Source organism: Silurus aristotelis (genome assembly GCF_946808225.1).
Source record: "Silurus aristotelis genome assembly, chromosome: 13".
Classification (NCBI taxonomy): Eukaryota; Metazoa; Chordata; class Actinopteri; order Siluriformes; family Siluridae; genus Silurus; species Silurus aristotelis.
The window spans coordinates 6135495-6162076 of record NC_139586.1 but is presented as its reverse complement, the minus strand read 5'-3'; the positions used below and the strand labels follow the sequence as shown (position 1 = coordinate 6162076).

The following is a 26582-nucleotide window of genomic DNA, read 5'->3' as shown; positions in this document are numbered from 1 at the left end:
ACCAGATGACATACCGGTAGAAGCGTGGAGATGTTTAGGAGAGATGGCAGTGGAGTTTTTAAACAGATTGTTTAACAAGATTCTGGAAGGGGAGAGGATGCCTGAGGAATGGAGAAGGAGTGTGCTGGTACCGATCTTTAAGCATAAGGGAGATGTGCAGACCTGCAGTAACTACAGGGGAATTAAGTTGATCAGTCACACCATGAAGTTATGGGAAAGAGTAGTGGAAGCCAGGCTGAGAGAAGAGGTGAACATCTGTGAGCAACAGTATGGTTTCATGCCGAGGAAGAGCACCACAGATGCCTTATTTGCTTTGAGGATGTTGATGGAGAAGTATAGAGAAGGACAGAAGGAGCTGCATTGTGTATTTGTGGATTTAGAGAAAGCGTATGACAGGGTGCCGAGAGAGGAGTTGTGGTATTGTATGAGGAAGTCAGGTGTGTCAGAGAAGTATGTGAGGGTGGTGCAGGACATGTATGAGGACAGTGTGACGGCAGTAAAGTGTGCAGTAGGTACGACAGACTGGTTCAGGGTGAAGGTTGGACTGCATCAAGGATCGGCCCTGAGCCCTTTCCTGTTTGCAGTGGTGATGGACAGGTTGACGGACGAGGTCAGACAGGAGTCTCCCTGGACTATGATGTTTGCAGATGATATTGTGATTTGTGGTGAGAGTAGAGAGCAGGTTGAGAAGAGCCTGGAGAGGTGGAGATATGCGCTGGAGAGAAGGGGAATGAAAGTCAGTAGGAGTAAGACAGAGTACATGTGTGTGAATGAGAGGGAGGGCAGTGGAGTGATGCGGTTGCAGGGAGAAGAGGTGGAGAAGGTGGAGGAGTTCAGGTACCTGGGGTCAACAGTGCAAAGTAATGGAGAGTGTGTTAGGGAAGTAAAGAAAAGAGTGCAGGCAGGGTGGAGTGGGTGGAGAAGAGTGACAGGAGTGATTTGTGATAGAAGAGTATCTGCAAGAATGAAAGGGAAAGTTTATAGGACTGTGGTGAGACCTGCGATGTTGTATGGATTAGAGACAGTGGCATTGAGTAAAAGACAGGAGGTGGAGCTGGAGGTAGCAGAGCTGAAGATGTTGAGGTTTTCGTTGGGAGTGACGAGGATGGACAAGATTAGAAATGAGTTTATTAGAGGGACAGCCCATGTAGGATGTTTTGGTGACAAGGTGAGGGAGGCGAGATTGAGATGGTTTGGACATGTGCAGAGAAGGGACATGAATTATATTGGTAGAAAAATGCTGAAGATGGAGCCACCAGGTAGGAGGAAAAGAGGAAGGCCAAGGAGGAGGTTCATGGATGTGGTGAGGGAAGACATGCAGGTAGTTGGTGTAAAAGAGGCAGATATAGAGGACAGGGTGGTATGGAGACGGATGATCCGCTGTGGCGACCCCTAATGGGAGAAGCCGAAAGAAGAAGAAGAAGAGGAGGAAGAAGCATAGTTATAAATGCAATTATGTGATGATATCTCATAAACAATGGCAAGAAAGTTAAAAAGCCATCCATAAGCTATCCATAAGACTTTTCCCCTCCTGTTGAGTGTTTAATTCAGCATTCTATTATCTACTATTTTTGTTTGAACATTCACTGGTGAAAGTTAGAAGTGTGCTTGCTGGAGATGCATAGTAACTACTAATAAAATGGTAACAAGTCTATGAAATTTTAATTTGTCCAAATGAGTGGAACTTGTGTGATTATAAAGCCTTTCAGGTATTTCAGATGCAGGATGGAAATCATTTGCTCTGCCATGCTGGACAATGCACGTGACCTAATTGTTGCGAGCCTGAACATCTGTGACACACTTACAGAGCTCTGGCCAAACTACTGCATAATGAAATTCAAGCTATGCAGAAGGGGTAAGCTATGAAAATGCTGTTTTCTATTCATCACCTTTCATTGGCAATGGCAGACATGAGAAATAGCAGCAGAGACTGTGAGGAAGCAAAAGGTAGCTCGACACTGAAGCAGACCAATGGCTGGAGTGAAAAGCCCATGCACTGTACAGCAGTGGCACTGAATTCCCTACAGACTGGTGTTAAGACGGTCTTGGCAAAAAAAAGACTATGTCTGGACAAGTTCATTTTGGGGTATATTTACTCATGCAGCTTGTGGAAATATTCCACTGAGGCAATGATTTCTCTGACACATGTGACAGAATTCAAGCACTAGTGAGTTTAAGTTGTATGGCCAATGCCACACTCACAACTGGCCCTTCAGGGATGCCTGTAGCAAACCAAACAAAAAAAAAGATAAGCTCAGAGATCTTACAGAAAGCACTTCAGGCTATGGCAAAATCACTAGTGCTGATAAAGCAGATTAGTTTAGCTGACACATTTGGCAAAATCACTGTCAGGACCTGGTCAAAACAGGCTACATTAGCAGAAATTGGTACACAGACAAATCTTTGGCAGACAAACCCATAATTCATTAAATCATCACTTCTCTGGTACAACAGCAGTGGAAGGTACCACGTAGGGGGCAGCATCTACCAGTCACAATGGATAAAACAAAGAAACAAGACCTGCTCAAGACTATAAACCATGTCTGACCAAAACTACCAAGTGCTGTTTTCTGTAATCAGAGGTCTAATGGTGGGAGGGTCTTCCCTCTATATCTTAAGCACTGGAGCTCAATAACCAGTGGCGTCTGTGAGACAATTTACAGTTACAGATACAGTTTTTCAAACAACCTTTGCCTAACACAGGTATCTTCACAAGACAAGTATGACACACAACCCTGTTAGCTATAATATGAAGGTGCAGTCAATAGCACATGGACCATAATGTCTTTTCCCTTAAAGAGATTTTCGAGAAAAAAAAAAAACAGACAGATTTGTCCCAATTAAGTCAATTCAATTCAATTCATTTTATTTGTATAACGCTTTTAACAATGAACATTATCTTAAAGCAGCTTTACACAGAGAATGTGGTGATTAAAAGTGAATATGTTCTTTATAAGTAAGTTTTTCCCTGATGAGCAAGCCGGTGGCGACTGTGGCAAGGAAAAACTCCCCGAGATGGCATAAGGAAGAAACCTTGAGAGGAACCAGACTCAAGAGGGAACCCATCCTCATCTGGGTTGCACCGAGATGAGGATGGGTCCATTTGTAGCAGATATACAATGTTGCGGGGTACAGTGATGATGATCAGAAGCAATCTCTATTCCTGAGTCAGTGTAGGAGACTGTTGACATTAACTACAGTCCAATCCATCCTCAAAGCGCCCGTTCTTACTCCGGAATTTCATTAAGTGACCTGTATATGCAAACACTGAATTGCCAAGGTTCATAGACACCTGATCATCTTATCTAAATGTGACTGTTGAACATCTCATTCCAAATGTATTTATCTTTAGCTGTTACAAAAATCTCCATTCGTCTTTTGGACTTATTTAGCTACAAGAGTGAGATGCAACATTTACAGCCTATTGGCAGATTCCCCTTTCCTTTGCTAATGAGCACAACTGAGCAGCTATCAGGTTAAGGTTCTGCCCAGGGCCCCAGGAGTGGCAGCTTGATGTGGCTGGGATTTGAACTCATGACCTTCAGATACAAATGTCCAGTGCATTATATTATATATATATTATATATATTTATATTATATATTATATACTAAGCTACCACCTCCCAGTGTCTGGTGTTGGGTGAGGAGGAGGTCTGGTGTTTAGTCAATGTTCCAGTTCATCCAAAACGTGTTTAGTGGGCCATATTGGAAGAGTGTTTGGGCCTCTTATTTTCAGTGAAGAAAAAGTTTCTGCATACTACCGTTTCTTACGGTGGCCGAGAAGTGCAAAACACGTTACCAAATCGGAAAACAAATTAACAAGTCAGAAAACACTAACAAATCTGAAAACAAAATAACAAATGCAAAAACAAATAAAAAAATCCAAAAACAAAATAACAAATCCGAAAACACAACGACAATTCAGACAAACCGGAAAAGGTAGGTATAGTTTGTGAATAGAACACTTACCGATTCAAGATATACAGGAAGTATGAAATCTTATCACTTTGTTTTTGTACATGTGTAATGTTCTCTGTTTACTATTTTTTATTTTGATTAGTGCACCTTTAAATATAAGAAAATAACAGAAGTAAACATTGTCTGAATTGTAGTTGTGTTTTCGGATTTGTTATTTTGTTTTTGGATTTGTTACTTAGTTTTTTCGAATTTGTTAATTTGTTTTCTGATTTGTTAATGTGTTTTGCACTTCTCGGCCACTGTAGGTTTCACCATACAAATACTAGACAACACAACATTCTGTATCCACATTTGTGGAAGAGCTTAAAGAACAAATTACTTATGGGTGTGATGGTCAGGAGTCTATGAACTATTGGCTGTATAATGTATTACATGTGCTGCAACCTGAAAACAAATAGGATTGTTTTGTGTCCAAAGACCTCAAGGATGCACAGCCAATTTCTCTGCTTCCAAACAGGCAGAATGATGCGTCAGTCAGGGGTCTTGTACTGCAGATGCCCCACATAATCAAAATGATTTTTTAGTAGCATGATTGAAAGAGAGAGAGAGAGAGAGAGAGAGACAGAGAGAGAGAGAGAGAGAGAGAAAGAGAGAGAGAGAGAGAACTTATTTGCCTCTCTGACTTTCTACAACATTTAATTTACAGAGTTATTTAGCTAAATATGTGAAATAAGCATGATATGATAAAATAGCATTTTAATAGGTATTGACTGATTACTGATTGTGCAGATTACTGTATTAATATAAACTGAAATCTGCACAATGAGTAATCAGTCAATATCTATTAAAATGCTTTTTATCATATCATGCTTATTTCACATATCATACACATAAGTGGAACTTTTTGTCTACTTGCTGCCTAATATAACAGGTGCCATAATGAACAGATAATCACTGTTGTTCACTTCACCTGTCATAATGTTATGTTATGCCTGGTCAATGTATGTACAAATTATAGCATTTACATAACATTATTTTTCATACCAGAAAAGGACAGAAATTGAGAGCTGTAGAGAGATAGAAAGGTCTATGTGCTTGTTTGTTTGTGTGTATATGTGTGTGTTGTATGTGTTTGTACCAGGCATTGACATTGCTGGCAATTATAGATCCAGGATTCTCCACTGCGGTAAAGTGTGTGTCCGTTCTGATGGATACACTGACTGCCCTGGCGCGTGTCACACTCCGGACAGCAGGACAGATCGAGGTCAGGAGCGGCGCAGTCACACACTCTCCGTCTGCAGAACACTCTCCCGTCCTACATACCCACATAACATAAAGGTGTCCATTGTTTTACAATATTGTGCACATAAAATTCTCGTTGGTTTTATTGCGGATTAAATTTTTCTCTTAAAATAATTCCAGAGGCTGTTTTTGTGCTCTTAATGGCTGTGTGGTGTGTGTGTTTGTGATTACCTTACAGGTGCACACAGTGCAGTGATCATGATTAAGCATCCACTCTTGTCCATTGTGTTTTAGCTCTTCGACTTGTACGCAGTCCCCAGTGCATTCTGGGCCGTTAACGCACACGCAGTCAAAGGTTCCTGGCAGGTTCACGCACACCGAGTTGTTCCAGCAGGTGTGTGTGTGCGTGACACACTCATCAATATCTGCAGAAAAAACATGTTTACACACATGAACCCAACATGTACACTACAATACAATCTATATATTATTTTTCTTACGTTTATTAAAAACTAATATGTTTTTCTTAGTATTTAATACTGAGTAGTGTTGCTCAGTAGAGTGTAGTTGTTATCAGCGAGTAAACTGATGGGGAAAGGAGTAGCTTAGTAGTTAATTTGCGGACTTCTGATCAGAAGGTCATGAGTTCACATTCCATTACCACTGATCTGTCCCTGTTGGGTCTATGAGCAAGGCCCTCAACACTTAATTGCTCAGTTTTATGAATGAGATAATTGTAAATCGTTCTGGATAAGTGCGTCTGCCAAATGCTGTAAATGTAAATGACACTGCATCTATGATTATATTAATCAAAAAACAGTGTATTGTGCAGTAATGGATGAAGTACATAAACCATGCACTTGAGTTAAAGTAGAGATATGCTAGGTAAAATATTACTCCAGTAAAAGTGCTCCCTTCAAATTTTAACTTAAGTAAAAATAGAAAAGTATTTTCCTTTAAATGCACTTAAGTATCCAAAGTACTATGATTTATTATGGCTACAATGTTCAATTGTAATTGTAAAAGACTCTTGGTTATAAACTTTATTCATGTGAAAAGACTCAAATGTTATTTTAGCACAACAATCTAATAATAGAATGCTGTTAATGCATCAAACACCGATTTATCTATTAAAATTATTATGAGCCCAAAACCCTATTTTCAGGTCACAGGTGTACAAATGTAAATAGCATTATGAGAAGTAACATATCAATATGATGTAATGTCAGTCGCCATGGCAACATTTAAAGCTTCCTTTAGTTTTCTTTAGTTATGATTGAAAGATCACATATTGTATTCTATAACAGTCATGTAATTTGGCTTTGGCTTTCTAAAAAGGTGTTCTAGTGGCGCATTCATCGTTCAGATTTATTGCCTTTACCTCACTACTACTAATACTAATTAAGATAATGTAGGACTGAATAAACAAAAGGATATAACAAACTGTTTTCTCCTTACAGAGTCGGAACATCTTCCATAAATTATTTATTTATTTTTCTAAAATAACGTCTGTCAAATAATAAATGCTGGATATTATATTGATTCCCATTTTACCACTTGTAGCCTAACAATGTCATTTCAGAGTCTGACTGAATACAACTTGAGTTCTGCATCAGTTCATATTTCCATTCCAATCCAGGGGGTTTACAAAAACATCTTTATTCCATGTAGTTATTGCTCCTCGTATGAGCATTTTGGAATGTACTTACACTCCGGTACTTTTGTTGTTGCTATAATGCAATTATATGTTGCATAAAATACGATTAATTTAATCTGTCAATAATTATATCTTGTAATTAAACTGCTCATATTGTAACGGCTTAATGGCATCTGCAAATCTCCTCTCTTTTAAGAAAGTAACTACAATAATTACATGATTGTGAAATAATATGTTCAGAATGGTAATGAAAAATACAGAAATTATGGACTTATGCAGAATGTTTTAATGTTTATATGGGGTTTCAGTGGCAGATATGTGAAAGTAAGATCAGGACAGTTAGACCTGGATTAAATATCTTTCATTTTGTATCTATGTTTTTTTTATATTTTCAGTTAAATGCACTTCATTTGCAACATGCTCTTCCAAACCCGAAAGATTAAAACGTCCATATAAATATATATATATTTATAATAATAATATATATATATAATTTAATATTTTGGCACCTTGATCATGTACTGAAATGCGCATCAAGCCTCAAAGACAAAACACACGCACTCCTAGTGTTTATCACAGCTAAACACTGCGCCAGAAAGTCTGTCACCCAGCACGATCCAAACGGTAATAAATAAATAAAGTGTCATGTTTGATGAGCGGCAAAGTGTGTAATTCTTTATTTTTTATGCAATACAAAAATTCTGAGGTGACAGTTCAGCTGCTAAAAGCTGTTTAGAGAGCCAAGCGAAATAAAGAGGGAGGCTTTTAGGCATGTTAAGAAAAAGGAAACAGAGGAAGGAAAAGAGGAAACATAAAAAGGAAAGGCTTCATACTTAATATAAAAAACATTATCACCTGCACCATACAAATGGAAGATTATGCAAAGGTTTTTCAACAGTCAACATCTTTACTTTGGATTTAATCAGTGGACGGCTGTCATTGGCTACCAAGGCTTTATCTGCTGGCCTAACGTCTATCAGAAAAACTAACTTACGTTTTAATATATTTTGTCCATAAATATGTATTTAATTGTTCCCAATATTATTCTCTTACTTTTATAGCTTTTCTCTCTAGTGCTTCTGGGAGCAGCACAACCGAGTATAAGTTTAGGTTGGAGTTTCTATTCAATCAGATTTCATCCATCATGTCTCATGCTGCCAGGGTCAAAGGTATTTGCCGTAAGCCCTTCACAATCAATGTTCGATGTAGCTTACAATTGAGTTGCAGGCACTTGGGCCATCTAGCAGGCATCCAATAATGTTGGCATTTTTACATCCTTTGATTTTAAATGTACTCAAACCATTTTATGGTCATTTTTGTTATTAGGTCAGTATTGATGCTTTTGCCTGAGATGTGTGCAGGTAGAACAGCTGTGGCTGAAGTGAAGGGAGACTTGCTGTGTTCATTGGGTTTCTTGCTTTTGCAATGCCATTTATTCTCACTGTATGATATACCTGCCTGTAATGCGGAGCTCTGTTATACTGTGTTTCTGTATAAAATTGATGGCTTCTATAGCTGTGGCATCATAATCATGGTATTAAGAGGTGGATTGATTCAGGTACTGTAGGACACCGCTGAAGGCCCGGGTGTGAAATACACGCCCACCACTGGATTTCACTAAACACATCTACATAGGCTTGCTTGTTCTTGTATATTTTTTTGCTTTGAAGATGAATTTTTTTTTCCGATTATAATGGCTATTTTTTGCTCAAAATGTAAAACATTTAAAATACATCTAAATACGTATAATTTCTTGTCATCCAATTTTTATTTTTTTTTTACTTTGAGCTATTTGTTTGTGGTACTCAACAAATGACCAACCATATAATCCATTAGTGGCTTTATCCAATATTCTAGCTTCATTCTGAATCTGTGTGGGAGTCATACTGTACGCATACTGTATGCTTTTTTCAATGTTATACCATGCACAAAATATGTAGAAACTTATTGCAGAACAAACCCTGCCTCACATGCCCTGCTCTGCACCACTGGGCACCATCTTCTACTAGACTGTCTGCAATATTTGAATATACTGCTCTAGTTTGTATTATATTATTGGCTTCATAGTGGATTCTGCCACAGAAATTCACTTTTACTTCCAGGATAGGATTGCTAGATTGGCCATGTTATGTATAATAATAATAATAATAATAATAATAATAATAATAATAATAATAATAATAATAATAATAATAATAATACAGCTAAATGACAAATGTAAATGTAATAATAATAATAATTATTATTATTATCATTATTATTATCATTATAATAACATAATTTAATAATTAATTATTATATAAACACATTACGTGACACGCAAGGACACCTTACATACAGTTAAAACACATAAAACAATTAACAAACAATGATTCAAAATAAACACTACACAACCATTAAGAAGGATGTATAAAATATCACTGATACACAGATTTTAAATGAGATTTGAAAGTAGAGGATAAGTCGCTAATGCGAATATCATGAGGAAGTAGATTCCACAAATAAGTATCAGCATAGCTTAAACCTCAAATCCAATAGATGCCAAATACATACGAGGAGGAACTTATGATGATTATGAATGCAACTGTGTTCTGCACCGAAGAGTTCATATGAAAGACCATAGTAAAGAACATACAAATGTCCACTTGTAAAGTGTCGAGAAAATGAAGCATAACTGCTGTACTCGTTGAGAGGGCTGGGCGGAGGCGATTTAAATGACCAAAGTGATAGTAAGCTGTCTGAGTGATCTTGTTAATATGGGCTTTAAAAGATAAGATATTGTGAATGGTAACACTCAAGCTCTTGACCTGTGTTGAAAGAGCAATTGTAGCAGCAGGTAGAAAAAACACTGGTCTTTAATAGATTACTTTTAATCCATGAGAACTACTACTGTGTTTAAAGTTAAGAACATTATTTGATTCATCACTACAATTTGTTTGATTGCCTTTAATACGAAATCACAAAAGGAATTACGGCATCAAAATGTACATTTTGTTTTTTAATTGTGAAAATAGAATGAACGAGCACAACGTACATGGTCCCTTGCAAGAGACCTAGCATTCTTATTCATTTGTGTGTTTAAAAAAATGCATAAGCTGGATTAAAAAAATTACCATTTTATCGCATCTAGTGCGAATGATAAAATTGCTTGGTGGTGTATCTCCACACTTGTTAATCAGAGGTGAGTTGTTAGCATTTGACTTTTCTTCTGATGGCAGTTTAATTAAGTTTATGTAAATTAGCCTGTTACATCATTTCCTGTTTTCTCCTGCTCGCTCTCAAAGATACAGACCAGCTGGAAGGAACCCACCAATCATCTTTCTTTATCTCTTTCTTTTTGCTCTTTCTTTCTCTCTCCCCTCCCTGGGAGAACCCTTCAAAAGATCAGGATTGTGAAACTGAGCTTTGAGTTTTAAAACCTAATGTTCATCATCAAGTTCATATTTGACCTAGCATGTGGTTATGTTATATCACTCAAAGAAGAAAAGGACACCAGCCAATAACTTAAAGAAGCATCTGTTGTTAATCATCAATCTGTAAAGGGGTTATCAGGCCATCCAACAACAAGTGGAAATTTAGCATTCTGTAGTGAGAAAGCTTTGAAACTTTCATTTAATCAAAGAATCCTTCATTTGCAAAATGATTATTTATCATTCTTTAAAGTGAGTTTTAAAATCAGATTTTTCAGTACAGACAAATTCAGAACTAAAACTTTTTAATGTCTTATAACAAACACCCACATATTTGCCAATATCACTGCCATGTCACTAATAGCATTTTAAACTATCTTTAATCTCATCACTCTTTTCACTAAAATATTTACTGAAATTTTGAATGTCAATGACATGCAGAAGCATCATAGATAAGCCTCTACAACTAGCAAGGTCTTTTCACATGTGTGGAGTTTTCACAACTGTATATTATCTTTCTAACAGTGTGTTTTTCCTTTGTTAATCAGATTGGTGCTGCTATGTGCTGGGAGGTTTGCTTTGATATGAGATTAATTAGTGCTAATCTGCAATGAGATTAGCACTACTTTATTGGGGCATGCAGACGCTAATGCCGCTATAGCAGACAACCTACAGTGCCGTATTTGCTTCCAAAGGAGCAAATAAGCATCCTTCACACTGCCAAACTAACTGTGCTTCAGAGATACTTGCTCGGAAATCATGTTACTTATTTCTTTATAAGACATGATCAAGCAGCTCTGAGTGGTCAGAAGGGATCATTAATTATTGCCTGGCATCCAACTATGCCTTCTGGAGGGACTGATATATCTAATTTATTTATTAATCCACTCCCAAAAAAGTAAATCAACATTTAGGAACAACTTCCACACTCATTAAGAAAAATATTAGCTGGCAGGAGTTACTAATGAAATGCACAAGATTAGTTCATCATCAAGTTTATACTTGACATAGAATGTTGTTATTGGAGCACTTTAGTGTTCATCTATATCTTTAAAAGAACAAAAACTGCTTTGGGACAATGTCCATTAATAAAAGTGCTATACAAATTGATATTGAATTGATTTGAAATTGAAGTATTGCAGCTTTAAACACTGGGGCACCTAACAGAAGGTATATTGGTTTAAAAGGAAAAACATTTTTCCCTCCAAAAAAATCCTTTCAATCTGCTTCCACAACAGCCCAGAAGGGTGGAGAGGGCGACTTCTCTGGTCAAGTAATTATAGACTGAAATCTACCAATAATTTGGAGCAGTGCCTTGGTTCATCACTCTGTTGTGCGATGAAATTGGTTCCAGTCAAGTGCTATCCATAAGCTTTGGCAATGTCTTGCAAATGGAGTGACAGACTTTCTTATCTAACATTTCCTCTACTATGAATAAATCTTTTAATTTACCAGCATCAAAGTACCACCAGACAATCACATGTCCTCCACCATGCCTGACAGATGGTGTCTAGCTCTCCTCTGGCATCTTTTCATTTGTTTTGCGTCTCACACAAATTATATTCTCTGAGAGCCAAAGACCTCCGACTTAGATATGTCTGTACTTTCTTTCCCAATTAGCCTTCATCCAGTGTCTGTTTTGTTTTGCACATTTTAATCTTTAATTGGCCAAGTCGCAGGTATATTTTCATTTTCTTTTCTACTCTGCCTGACACCAGGCATCCTGGACTCGCCTCACTGTTCGCAAGATCAGAACGGTGTTTTGAGGGTAATATTTAATAAAGCTGCTGTCTTTTATTTTTCAAACTAGATGGATTTATCCTCTGCACTAGGGGTAGTGCACCAGGAAGTTCAGCTGCAGCAATAACTTCTAGGTTTTCCCAGAAAACCACACCTATAAGAGTTTTTATTAGGTACGCCTACTGGGAACCAAGACTGTTGCTGGTATACGCTTGCTATTGGGACACCAGGGAAGGTAGTAGCTCCAGAGGTTGCAAAAGTATGCACATCCTTCACTTAAGTAAAAGTACAGATACTCATGTTTTAAAAGATTCTGGTAAAATTTGAAGTACTGACTACACTTTTTTACCCAAATAAAGTAAAGAAGTTTGGGCTCTGACATGTACTTAAGTAAAAAGTAGCCATTGCTACTAACTGTTTTAGTGTCACAAGCTTTTGATACATATATTTATTATGTCAGTGAAGCAAGTATTCATTGAGATTCAGGTTGTTATATTTATGTGTCTGTAAAGAGAGATGACAGAGAGAGCAGAGAGCGCCCCTGTCTGTTTTCTTTATTTTACAAAAGCACAGCGTATTTGTTGTTATTATGAGTGTATACAAATAAAAGTAAATGAATGATGTATCGATCTTATCTGTATGATCAAAAAAAGTAATTTAAGTTTGTTTTGGCTGTTATGAGGAAAAAATTAAGCGAAACATGCTGCCGTGTTTGTTGACCCCCAGAGGGTTAATTGTGTGCATAATGGCGGATTTTGGTGCTGGTTTGAGACTTGGCGCATCAGTAAAGCACATGCTTAGTGATTAAATATCTAAGTAAAGAAAGGATGTTGTGAATAAATATGTTCTGTTGAATGTTTTAATTTTGCCTCTTTATATTTATTTCTTTGGATTTTTTATAAAAATGGTCAAACAGAAATGCATGCTGCATTAATCACACGTTAATAAAATTAGCACCATTAATATAAAACTAAGCAAATGCATTTTTAATACATTCATTTTGACAGCCCTAATTCATCTATTAATAAAGGTCCCCTGGTGGTCTAGTGGTTAAGATGCAGCGCTCCCACCGCTGCGACCCGGGTTCGATTCCCGGTCAGGGAACCATCCCCAGCCACTCTTAGTGCCGGTCCCAAGCCCGGATAAATTGGGGAGGGTTGCGTTAGGAAGGGCATCCAGCGTAAAACATGTGCCAAATCAAACGTGCGGAGGATTCGCTGTGGCGACCCCTAACGGGAGAAGCCGAAAAGAAAGTTTAATTCATATTTCAATAAAAAATTGTGTTACCTAATGAATGTATCCTGGCTGAACATCCACCATATATAACACAAGCAGAGAAAATATGATGATGATCAGGTGATCAGGAATGTCTCTGTTCTCAGTCATGTTTACATCGCTGACTCCCTCTGTCTCAACCACATTAACTCCATACTTCTTGTTGCCTTCTGACTTGCTCATTGTTAGCTTTGTAAACTAGCCTATGTCTGTGGTGTGCGATAGCCAGGAAATGATACACCAGTGGCAAGTTGGAAAAGACAAGCAAAGACAAAAAATAGGCTGATGGACTGAATGAGAAGAAACGTTTCACCAAATAGATTAAAACGAAAGCAACGAGTCTGGTTTTAAGTAGAAAGTACAGATATTTGTGTAAAAAATGTAATGAGTGAAAGTAAAAAGTTGTCTGAAAAATAAATAGTAAAGTAAAGTACTAATACCAGGTTACTGAGCAAAATGTTGGGGATTCAAACCCTTTGTATCGCTAAGCTGCCTTTCTTGGGGCCCTAGAGCAAGACCCTTAACCCTCTGAGCTCCAGAGGTGCTGTAATATGGCTGACCCTGTGCTCTGACCAGAGCTTCCAAACATCGATGTGATTTGTGAAAAACTAATTTCACTGTGCTGTAAAGTACATGCAATTTTCTTTCTTTTTAAGAAATCAGTTGAGCAGCACAATATGAGCAAACATGATTGTGTGTGTATGTGTGTGTGTTAACACACATTTTATGTCAATTTGTTACAATGTGTAGGTGTACAGTCAAAGGCTTCAGCCATTTTTTGTCCTGTAGTGCCTTTTATTCATCCTCTATCCTTCATCAGTGCCAGTTTGTGGTCACAGTACCGCTTTGGCTGGGTATACGTGGTTTTGAACTCGGCACAGCAGTGAAACTGACTTGTTAAAAAACCCCACAAAAACACACAGACACTATTCTGCACTCAATACACTTCACACAAACACACACACACACACACACACACACACACACACACACACACACACACACACACACACACACACACACACAAAACCCTGCCGGTGTCACAGCTGTGCTGAAAATAATCTACCACCCAAATAATACCTTCCCAGTGGAGGTCTGATGGTGGTCCCTGTACAGGATGTACAGGACAGAGCCAAGCCGACAAATTGTATATAGCAAAACATCGTCTGCATGCTGTAATAATAAACCTATATCTTTGTCCAACTTCTCTCTCTCTCTCTCTCTCTCTCTCTCTCTCTCTCTCTCTCTCTCTCTCTCTCTCTCTCTCTCTCTCTATCTTTATTTCTTTCTTATTCTTTCCTTAGTTATGACTGTCTCTTTGTGTCCACCTTTACTGTCCCTCAGGCCTTGACACACTTTATCCTTTTATTTTTATTATAGGTTATTTTTTTTCTGATTTCTCCACCGGTAACCACATAAACATTTTTAAGAAATTATGACTGTTATACAAAATGTTATACTTCATGATATTGTTTAGTGTGTAGCTTAATAGTAGCTTATTTGAATTCTATCAGTGTATTTTGTTTCAGTATATTAATTAGGAGGGTTATAATCCTCTCATTTTAAATTGTAATTCCCCCACTTTCCAAAAATCCCCCCCTCTAAAACACACACTCTTTTTTGACTGTCCTACTGCGTTTGCTTGCAAAGGGGGCAAGGGGAAGAAGGCACTTCTGAGAATTGGGACCAAGCCACGGAGTCATAAATATATGGGTAACCCAGTTTCAGGAGCGAGAAAGTTCTTGCTGGGAATAACACACATGGCCCCGCATGAAAAGTTGCGTTTGTCAGTCCGAGCACATGACCACGAAGTGTTTCATTAACAGAGTTAAGAGCAAACATGACAAGAGTGTAATGTTTTGCATTATGACATTATAACATTATGACCTGTGAAGGCAGAAGCCAGAAAAATGCTCGAATGTGTAAGGATTTGAGTGAGTCGTCTTTGTGATGACTGCTGTTAAAGTTAAAGTTAATGTTGTTAATGCTCAACGGGTCAGGACTGCTTCGGCAGCAAAAGGGGGACCAACATATAGCTGTATATACATATCTCCCATTTATCTTTATATCTCAATATCTGCTATTTCTCCATAGTCTATCGTGATTTTGCTGGTCCCTGATCAGTCATGTCTTCTTAGCTCTGTCTCTCATCCTATTTCTTTATCTTAATGTATTTAACCCTTTGTCTCCATTTCTCACCTTAATTTTTCCAATCCCTCCATATCTCTAACCCAAAAGCTGTCTCTGACAAGAGCTCTCTCTCTCTTTCTCTCATTCTCTCTCTCTTTCGTTACTCAAGCTAATTACAGACTGCGCTAACGTACATGTCAAAATGTCAGACAATAAGTAAAACAAAAGAATGTGAGATGTGTAGAAGGAGTTTTAGAGAGTGAGTAACCATGTGAATAAGAGAAAGAGCAATAAAGAGATAAAAGGATGTTAGAGTAGAGAATAAACAGGGCTAAAAAGAAGCTAGATAAAGGAAAGCCAAATGGGCTAAGTGTGAGCGATGAAGCAATTTTAAGTTGAGGAACGTGGAGTAAATGTATGTTTAATAAATGAATGTATATATAGAGTGAGTAAAAGATAAGTGGACAGTGTGATATAATGTGTGTGTGTGTGTGTGTGTGTGTATATATATATATATACAGTGAGGAAAATAAGTATTTGAACACCCTGCTATTTTGCAAGTTCTCCCACTTAGAAATCATGGAGGGGTCTGAAATTGTCATCGTAGGTGCATGTCCACTGTGAGAGACATAATCTAAAAAAAAAAATCCAGAAATCACAATGTATGATTTTATAACTATTTATTTGTATGATAAAGCTGCAAATAAGTATTTGAACACCTAAGAAAGTCAATGTTAATATTTGGTACAGGAGCCTTTGTTTGCAATTACAGAGGTCAAACGTTTCCTGTAGTTTTTTACCAGGTTTGCACACACTGCAGGAGGTATTTTGGCCCACTCCTCCACACAGATCTTCTCTAGATCAGTCAGGTTTCTGGCCTGTCGCTGAGAAACAAGGAGTTTGAGCTCCCTCCAAAGATTCTCTATTGGGTTTAGGTCTGGAGACTGGCTAGGCCACGCCAGAACCTTGATATGCTTCTTACAGAGCCACTCCTTGGTTATTCTGGCTGTGTGCTTCGGGTCATTGTCATGTTGGAAGACCCAGCCTCGACCCATCTTCAATGCTCTAACTGAGGGAAGGAGGTTGTTCCTCAAAATCTCACAATACATGGCCCCGGTCATCCTCTCTTTAATACAGTGCAGTCGCCCTGTCCCATGTGCAGAAAAACACCCCCAAAGCATGATGCTACCACCCCCATGCTTCACAGTAGGGATGGTGTTCTTGGGATGGTACTCATCATTCTTCTTCCTCCAAACACGTTTAGTGAAATTATGACCCAAAAGTTCTATTTTGGTCTCATCTGACCACATGACTTTCTCCCATGACTCCTCTGGATCATCCAAATGGTCATTGGCAAACTTAAGATGTGCCTGGACATGTGCTGGTTTAAGCAGGGGAACCTCCTGTGCCATGCATGATTTCAAACCATGACGTCTTAGTGTATTACCAACAGTAACCTTGGAAACGGTGGTCCCAGCTCTTTCCAGGTCATTGACCAGCTCCTACCGTGTAGTTCTGGGCTGATTTCTCACCTTCCTTAGGATCATTGAGACCCCACGAGGTGAGATCTTGCATGGAGCCCCAGTCCGAGGGAGATTGACAGTCATGTTTAGCTTCTTCCATTTTCTAATGATTGCTCCAACAGTGGACTTTTTTTCACCAAGCTGCTTGGCAATTTCCCCGTAGCCCTTTCCAGCCTTGTGGAGGTGTACAATTTTGTCTTTAGTGTCTTTGAACAGCTCTTTGGTCTTGGCCATGTTAGTAGTTGCTTTCTTACTGATTGTATGGGGTGGACAGTTGTCTTTATGCAGTTAACGACCTCAAACAGGTGCATCTAATTAAGGATAATAAATGTAGTGGGGGTGGACATTTTAAAGGCAGACTAACAGGTCTTTGAGGGTCAGAATTCTAGCTGATAGACAGGTGTTCAAATACTTATTTGCAGCCGTATCGTACAAATAAATCGTTTAAAAATCATATATTGTGATTTTCTGATTTTTTTTTTTTAGATTATGTCTCTCACAGTGGACATGCACCTACGATGACAATTTCAGACCCCTCCATTATTTCTAAGTGGGAGAACTTGCAAAATAGCAGGGTGTTCAAATACTTATTTTCCTCACTGTATATATACAGTGTTTCCCACACCTGAGGACACATGTCATCAATAGAAGGTACAAATGGAGTGAAATAATACCAGAGAAAGTGAGAGAAAAAGAGAAAAATAAGTGTAAGTAATAAAGTGAAAGAAAAAAGTTCATTAGAGAGAAGTAATAAAAAAAAAAACCAGATGGTCTGTGAAAAGATAAAGAAAGTAAATATAGCGGGATAAGGAGTTGGGAGTGAGAGGAAGAAATAGGAAGCTAAAGAATATGTACAGAAGGATGTGATGGATTGAGCGATGAACCGAGAGAGGTAAAGTGGGAGAACAGAGACAGCAAGGACGAATAGAGGGCAGAGAGATGAAAGGGTGCGAGGAGAGCAAAAGGAAAAGAAGAGGGACAGGGATGGGGGATTAAACGACAGGAAGTGGTGATGTAAGTGTGACCCACCCACGCAGGAGCTGCCGTCGGGCAGGTGAGAGCCGTCGTCATGGTAACCGCTCCGACACTGACAGTGGTACCATCCGGGCAGATTGGCACATAGAGAGTGTGTGTGGCACTGAGCAAAACCTTCTACACACTCATCAACATCTACATACAGAGAGAGAGAGAGAGAGAGAGAGAGAGAGAGAGAGAGAGAGAGAGAGAGAGAGAGAGAGAGAGAGAGAGAGAGAAAGAAAATAAGAGTTTAGCACAGGTGTAAGATTAAAGAAATAATATACCACAGTAACAAGGAAACAGCAACAACAACAACAACAATAATAATCATAATAATAATAATCATAATAATCATAATAAAATAATTTGTTCTAATTTAATATTCTATTCAGCTATCTGTCTGTCTCTAACACACACACACACACACACACACACACACATGATCAAAGCTTTCCTTTTCGTTTACTTTTTTATTTGACAATAATTCGGAGGAAAACATTTAAATATGCAATTTTCCCTTTAGCGGTTCCGCACTTCTCAGAGACATTGGTGAGATTTGTTTTCCTTTCTTTGACGCCACGGTAATTAAGAAAGACGCCTGAGCTGATGAAGGTCCATCGCAGCGGATGATTAGCGTTGAGCGCTTATTTCAGAGCAGTGCAGAAGTGGCCATCATTTAAAATAATTTTTTTTAGGATTCCAAGAAAAAAAGAAAAAGTTATGTTGCGTTTCAGCTTCAGTCTCACAGAATATAAAGCAAAAATTCAGTGCTCACCAAAAGTTTGGAAACACCTACATTTTTTATCGTTTTTACACATACATGTTCCTTTTGTTTATATGCAACAAAACTAGGTAATTTAGAGTTAAGATAATTTACTTTGACCAAACAAATATATAAGTGTTTAGATGTTTATTTTCATTGCAAAATCTTCCCTTAAATGACATAGTTGCACCCTCTCCGTCATCCAGACATCCAAACATTCATCTGAAATATTTAGCTATGACTCTGTTTGCCAAAGTTGTTCTTCGCTACTTGCAGATTTCTTTATGACCTTGTGATCCAGTTCATCCCAGAGCAGTTCAGTTGTGACTGGGCAGTTCATTGCATGATTACACTCCAGTCAACTGTTTGCTCTTTACATAATATTTAAAGAGGACGTATGCTTTGGCTCATTGTCTTGTTGCATGGTGAATTTAGTTCCAATGAGCCACAGTCCAGATGGAATTGCATGGTGGTGAAGTATGGAATGGTAGCTATGTTGGTTTAGTACTTCTTTCCCACATAACGTCTTCAACATTTTTTGCTCCAAAACAACCCCAAACCATTCAACCTTCCACATCCATTTTTGGTGTGAGGCAGTCTGCTAATATCTTCTCTCTTTTTCTCCATCTTAGACAAGATCTTTAGTTAGAGCCAAAAATGTCACATTTGCACAGTTGCAAAACAGAAGGAACACACACACACACACACACACACACACACACACACACACACACACACACACACACACACACACACACACACACACACACACACACACACACACACACACACGTGACTGTGTGTGTGTCATAAAAAACATTAGACTGGAAAGACTAAAAAACTTATTCTAAAAAAAACAATGATAAACTTCTGTTGCTTTCTTCACTAACCTTCTGCTCAAAATTAAATGTCAAACTCAACTTACATTTAATAAAGCCATGTTTTATTTCTGTTTGTTAGTTTAATTTGAACCTAATGGATTTTGGTTTATTCAAAAATTATACTTTTTATATTTGCTACTGACACAAAAATTTTAAATTTGTTGTCCATATCAAGAAAAAACAGTACATAATGAATATGCCTATTCATATATAAAAAATGTATGCATGAAAGGTTTAATGAAATAGATATGAAAGGGACCTAATGTCAATCCTGATAATCTGATGAAACCATTGCACTGGCAGTTTGACTATTAGAATCTACTGATATTCATCTTTTCATCATGGTATTTTAGGTATGATACAAATAATAAAGTACATAACTGGCATCTGTGCATTTGCAAATGTAACATCTATACATATTAGACAGATCCAATCAAAAATGAGAACAGCAGAAAGGTTGAGTTTTTTTTTTTTTTTTTTTTTATCACACTGACAGTGTTTATCAGACGTCAAAGGATGTCCTTAACCAAGGAGACTTACAGAAGAGCTTTGCATACTTGATCAAAAACACACTCATGACAGTGCAGATCAGGGACTTAGAGTACTATCGAGAACATTTAATAAAACCAAATGACAATATTTTTGCATCAATTCAAAATTATAAAAAATAGGGACAGCAAAACCAGATGAAGAGGTTGATGGCAGATTTAGTGCATGAGTCTTAAGAAAAAGGAAGATTTTTTTATAGGATAAAATGTGTCATCCATTTCCCATGGTATCTTGTTTAAACACTGGAACACATTTCAGATACAGCATTTCGTCTGGGACACCGTATAAACATAAAGTCGTCTATATATCTGACACTATGATCATCATGACATTGGGAGACTCTTTCTTTTGTATGTTACATCATTCACAATAAATTCATCTTTTCCATAATTTGCCTTCAGACTCTGTCATGGAAAGTGTTGATAGACTGCTAGATATTTGTATTGGCTTAACATTTTGTCAAAATGTATTCCACTTCTGCCTTTCCAATATTTAGTAGTCATTACATGTCATAACCTTCTGTGTACCTGACCTTTAATAGCATTTTTTAAAAGAGTCATTAAACACAAATGAGCTGTGGAGGAACACGCTTTTGCACTTCAGGGGTCATCAGCATCTGAGCGCAAGAAGGACTTTTCGGAACTTTCAAAAATCTGACAGAAAATATTTATTGAGCTGTGAGGCAGAGTTTAAAGTCCTGTGCTTCTCAAAGTATACTTATAAGAATTTATAAAATAATCATTTAATTTGAGCATATTCATATATATATATATATATATATATATATATATATATATATATATATATATATATATATATATATATACCTATATATATACCTATATATATATATATATATATATATATATATATATATATATATATATATATATATATATATATATATATATATATATATATATAGGTATATATATAGGTACTAATGTACAGTAGGAGAGGTGAGGAAAGCTAGGGTGCAGTCAGTGTTCCAAATCATTCAAAAATAGTTTATTAGGGTTGTGGTCTGAGCTCTATAGCAGGAGATCTTTCACTCCTTTGTGCACAGGGACACTGTCATGCTAGAACATTTTGGGTCTTCTAATTTCATTAACAGGAAATTTGACTGGTACTACATTCGAAGACATTGTATACATTTGTATGATTCCAACATCATGGTAACATTTTGAGGAAAAACTTTATACTGTATGGTTGAAAAAAGACAGGTTTACACCTTTGTACTAGAGATGAATGGGTAGAGAGAACTAGAGAGATAAAGAAGGAGAGAGATAGAGGGAGAGAGAAAGAGAGAGAGAGAGAGAGAGAGAGAGAGAGAGAGAGAGAGAGAGAGAGAGAGAGAGAGAGAGAGGGAGAGGGAGAGAGAGAGATTAGACAATAAGGTCTCTTGGCAGGAGGGTAACAGATGAAGTGTGTGGCACTTCATAGTGCGGACTAACATAAAAATCTGCTTCTTTGCTCACAGAAGAAGAGACAGATGGAGGTCCTGCCTCACATGCAGAATTGTGCATCCACACACTGAAGGGTTTCATGTGTCTCTGAAACACTGCCAAGAGGTCTGCAGGGACCAAACTCATTACCTAAGCCACGTTTTTCATTCACAACATACAAGCAAGGAATTTTTTCCTTGGTTCCTTCGCTAGGACGTAATCGAGTGTGTAAGATCCTCTGCATCAGAGACTCGACATGCCAGCTGTGTGATTATGAAAATTATAGTGAGAATTAATGTGTTTTTAGACTGGAGTAACCACGTTTACAGGAATCCATGCTTACAGGAAACACTGCCTCCGCTGGAAATGGTGCGAGAATACACAATGTCTAAAATTGCTACAACACCCAGAAAACCCTAAAATAAATGTATAATATTGTAACAACTTTCTTTCTTTTGGCTTCTCTCATTACAGGTCGCCACAGCGGATGATCCGCATGTTCGATTTGACACATGTTTTTACGCTGGATGCCCTTCCTAACGCAACCCTCCCCATTTATCCAGGCTTGGGACCGGCACTAAGAGTGCACAGACTTGTGCAACCCTAATGGCTAGGGTTGGTTCCCTGACCGGAAATTTAACCCGGGCCGCAGCTGTGAGAGCACCACATCCTAACCACTAGACCACCGGGGATATAATATTGTTACAACAACGGAACAACGGAAAAAAACAACAGCAAAAATTGCCTCAATGTCTTATAATGTAACAAGACACTACGTAATTGTTTACAGTGAAACAACAAAATATTACACAATATTGTCACAACAGCAACCAATAAAATTACATATTTCCCAACTCTGTTACAATAATAAAGCAGTGTAACAACATCCCAACATTGTTACCCCAGCAGAAAAAGCACATGCTGAACTATTCTATTTCTCTTATAAGAAGACTGTGAAACTTTTTTTTTGTTTGTTTGTTTTTAAGTAAATTGAGTCATGAGATTCCAAACCTTAATTATTATTAGTAACATATTTGGAACGTTAATGTATTTCAATTGCTGGCCCACTTCATAACGTCTGTCGTCTAATCAGCTTGCAAGCATGCATATTGTGGATTTTTGACAACCACTGTGGAAGAACCCACTGTGGAAAATCTATCCCATAATATCGATACTTAAATCCTTTATAATCCCCTCATCTCAAATCCTGAGATCACTGACCTGTGGAGCCTTTGGAAACCATGGCAACAGATTAAAACACACAGAGCTTTCCTTCGACCACCAAATGTGTAATGTAAGGTATGGGGTAAAACATCTTGCTTCCAGGTTCCAGAAAAATAGGAAAGCATGTTGTGAGACCCCTGACTTAAGCAGAAGGACAGAATTGGGTGATTAAGCCTCAAACGCCTCATCCCTTAAATAATTTCAAAATATCCTTATGATTTCCTGTATTCTATACTTTCTGTTGGTTCCTTTTCTTTTCTTTTCTTTTCTTTTCTTTTCTTTTCTTTTCTTTTCTTTTCTTTTCTTTTCTTTTCTTTTCTTTTCTTATCAGAACTACGAACACACTACAGTAACATTAAGTTATGTCATTTCTCAGTTATAGCGAGAATCCAACTCATTCAGTGTGTGAAGTGTAACATGTTTAGTCAGTCCTTCCTCATCGCTAGTGATAATTATATCTGTAAGAAGTGTAAGTTAGTTTTCTCTTTGACAGAGAAGATACTAGCATTAGAGAAGTGCATCTAGAGTATAGAGAGAATTAGTAAGTGCGAGAGCAGTCTAGGTTGTGCAGGGGAAAGTCTGGATGCCCTAGGTGGGGTTAACCTTCCCCCGATTCCGGCATTAGAGTCCTCGCAGCAGGGTGAGTGGGTGACGATACACCGGCATACGCAAAAAGCCAAAGCTAATGCTAAGGCATGTCCATTGGAGCACCATTCCTCTCCGCTTCAAGCGTCCAACAGGTTTGCTCTCCTCAGTGAAGCATCTGCTGAGAAACCTAAAAGAGCTCTGGTTATAAGATATTCTATTCTGAGGCATGTGAAATTAGCTAAACCTTTAGGTGCACCAGCAGCACAGGTCAGGAGCCAGGGCGCTGGGCATAGCAGATCAGCTTAGATTTTTATGAAAGCATAGGTTCTCTAAGGTAGTTTTCACACAGGATAATAGGGTTATCAACCCCCTAATTAAGAAACCTGACCTTGACACTGGTCAGCTGTCCAACTTTAGGCAAATATCAAACTTCCCAAGATTTTGGAAACAGTTGCAGCACAGCAGCTATGCTCATATCTACTTATGTATAACATTTTTGAAATGTATCAGTCAGGATTTAGGCCTCATCATAGCACAGAGACAGCGCTAATTAAAGTGATAAATGACCTGTTATTGGCCTCTAAACAGGGTTTTGTCTCTTTATTTGTTTTACTCGAGCTTTGTGCAGCTTTTGACTTTTTGATTGCTATGCTGATGATACACAGTTGTATATTTCAGCAAAGCCAGATAAGAGAGAGTAGCTTAAAAATGTTGAGGAGTGTGTAAAGGACATTAGACAGTGGATTCTTGATAACTTCCTTCTGCTCAACTCAGATAAGACGGAAGTACTTTTACTAGGACCACATGCAGCTAGAGGTAAACTTTCCGATTACGTAGCATCTATGGATGGTGTTTATGTCTCAGTGTGTACAGCAGTCAAAGACCTCAAAGTGTACAGCAGTAAAAGACCTTGGTGTGATTATTGCCCCAAATCTTTCCTTTGAGGCTCACATGAATAATATTACCACGATCACCTTCTCTCACATTAGGAAATATTGCTAAAATTAGAAATATGATGTCATTACAGGATGCAGAAAAACTAGTTAATGCTTTTGTTACATTTAGATTACACTACTGTAATGCTTTATTGTCTGGGTGTTCAAGTAAGTGCAGAAATAAGCTTCAGTTAGTTCAGAATGCAGCAGCAAAAGTCCTTACTAGACCTAGAAAATATGACCGCATCACCCCTGTTTTAATCAGTCTACACTGGCTCCCAAACAAATCTCGCATTGATTATAAAATACTACTACTGACGTATAAAACACTTCATGGGTCTCGCGCCACAGTATTTGAGTAAACTTCTGTACCAATATGATCCCACATGCCTACTTAGATCAAAAGGTGCAGGCGATTTGTTGGTACCTCAAATAGTGATTATTTTATATATATATATATATATATATATATATATATATATATATATATATATATATATATATATATATATATATATATATATATATATATATATATATAGTGGGTACGGAAAGTATTCAGACCCCCTTAAATTTTTCACTCTTTGTTATATTGCAGCCATTTGCTAAAATCATTTAGGTTCATTCTTCTTCCTCATGAATGTACACATAGCACCCCATACTGACAGAAAAACACAGAATTGTTGACATTGTTGCAGATTTATTAAAAAAGAAAAACTGAAATATCACATGGTCCTAAGTATTCAGACCCTTTGCTCAGTATTTAGTAGAAGCCCCCTTTTGATCTAATACAGCCAGGAGTCTTTTTGGGAAAGATGCAACAAGTCTTTCACACCAGGATTTGGGGATCCTCTGCCATTCCTCCTTGCAGGTCCTCTCCAGTTCTGTCAGGTTGGATGGTAAACGTTGGTGAACAGCCATTTTTAGGTCTCTCCAGAGATGCTCAATTGGGTTTAAGTCAGGGCTCTGGCTGGGCCATTCAAGAACAGTCACGGAGTTGTTGTGAAGCCACTCCTTCGTTATTTTAGCTGTGTGCTTAGGGTCATTGTCTTGTTGGAAGGTAAACCTTTGGCCCAGTCTGAGGTCCAGAGCACTCTGGAGAAGGTTTTTGTCCAGGATATCCCTGTACTTGGCCGCAATCATCTTTCCCTCGATTGCAACCAGTCGTCCTGTCCCTGCAGCTAAAAAACACCCCCACAGCATGATGCTGCCACCACCATGCTTCACTGTTGGGACTGTATTGGACAGGTGATGAGCAGTGCCTGGTTTTCTCCCCACATACCGCTTAGAATCAAGGCCAAAAAGTTCTATTTTGGTCTCATCAGACCAGAGAATCTTATTTCTCACCATCTTGGAGTCCTTCAGGTGTTTTTTTAGCAAACTCCATGCGGGCTTTCATGTGTCTTACACTGAGGAAAGGCTTCCGTCGGGCCACTCTGCCATAAAGCCCCGACTGGTGGAGGGCTGCAGTGATGGTTGGCTTTCTACAACTTCCTCCCATCTCCTGACTGCATCTCTGGAGCTCAGCCACAGTGATCTTTGGGTTCTTCTTTACCTCTCTCACCAAGGCTCTTCTCCCCCGATAGCTCAGTTTGGCCGGACAGCCAGCTCTTGGAAGGGTTCTGGTCGTCCCAAACGTCTTCCATTTGAGGATTATGGAGGCCACTGTGCTCTTAGGAACCTTAAGTGCAGCAGAAATCTTTTTGTAACCTTGGCCAGATCTGTGCCTTGCCACAATTCTGTCTCTGAGCTCTTCAGGCAGTTCCTTTGACCTCATGATTCTCATTTGCTCTGACATGCATTGTGATCTGGAAGGTCTTATATAGACAGGTGTGTGGCTTTCCTAATCAAGTCCAATCAGTATAATCAAACACAGCTGGACTCAAATGAAGGTGTAGAACCATCTCAAGGATGATCAGAAGAAATTGAAAGCACCTAAGTTAAATATATGAGTGTCACAGCAAAGGGTCTGAATACTTAGGACCATGTGATATTTCAGTTTTTCTTTTTTAATATATCTGCAACAATGTCAACAATTCTGTGTTTTTCTGTCAGTATGGGGTGCTATGTGTACATTCATGAGGAAGAAGAATGAACTTAAATGATTTTAGCAAATGGCTGCAATATAACAAAGAGTGAAAAATTTAAGGGGGTCTGAATACTTTCCGTACCCACTGTATATATATATACTTAATGATAATTAGAACAGCCTTCCAAACAGTGTTCGGGACTCAGATACAGTCTTAGTGTTCAAGTCGAGGCTGAAAACATATTTATTTAGTCAA

The 26582-nt window shown here is 38.1% G+C and overlaps 1 protein-coding gene across 2 annotated transcripts in view; it reads right to left on the bottom strand.

The window, feature by feature from the left end:
• LOC310735413 (protein kinase C-binding protein NELL1-like) overlaps window positions 1–26582 on the bottom strand; it is a 275873-nt gene that overhangs the window by 11095 nt on the left and 238196 nt on the right. For both annotated transcript variants that reach the window (XM_083558150.1, XM_083558151.1), the window contains 3 exons: window positions 17925–18065; window positions 5392–5585; window positions 5057–5233 (listed from right to left, as the gene is read on the bottom strand). In XM_083558150.1, coding sequence (XP_083414276.1) covers window positions 5057–5233; window positions 5392–5585; window positions 17925–18065 — 512 coding nt within the window. The remainder of the gene's footprint in view (window positions 1–5056; window positions 5234–5391; window positions 5586–17924; window positions 18066–26582) is intronic.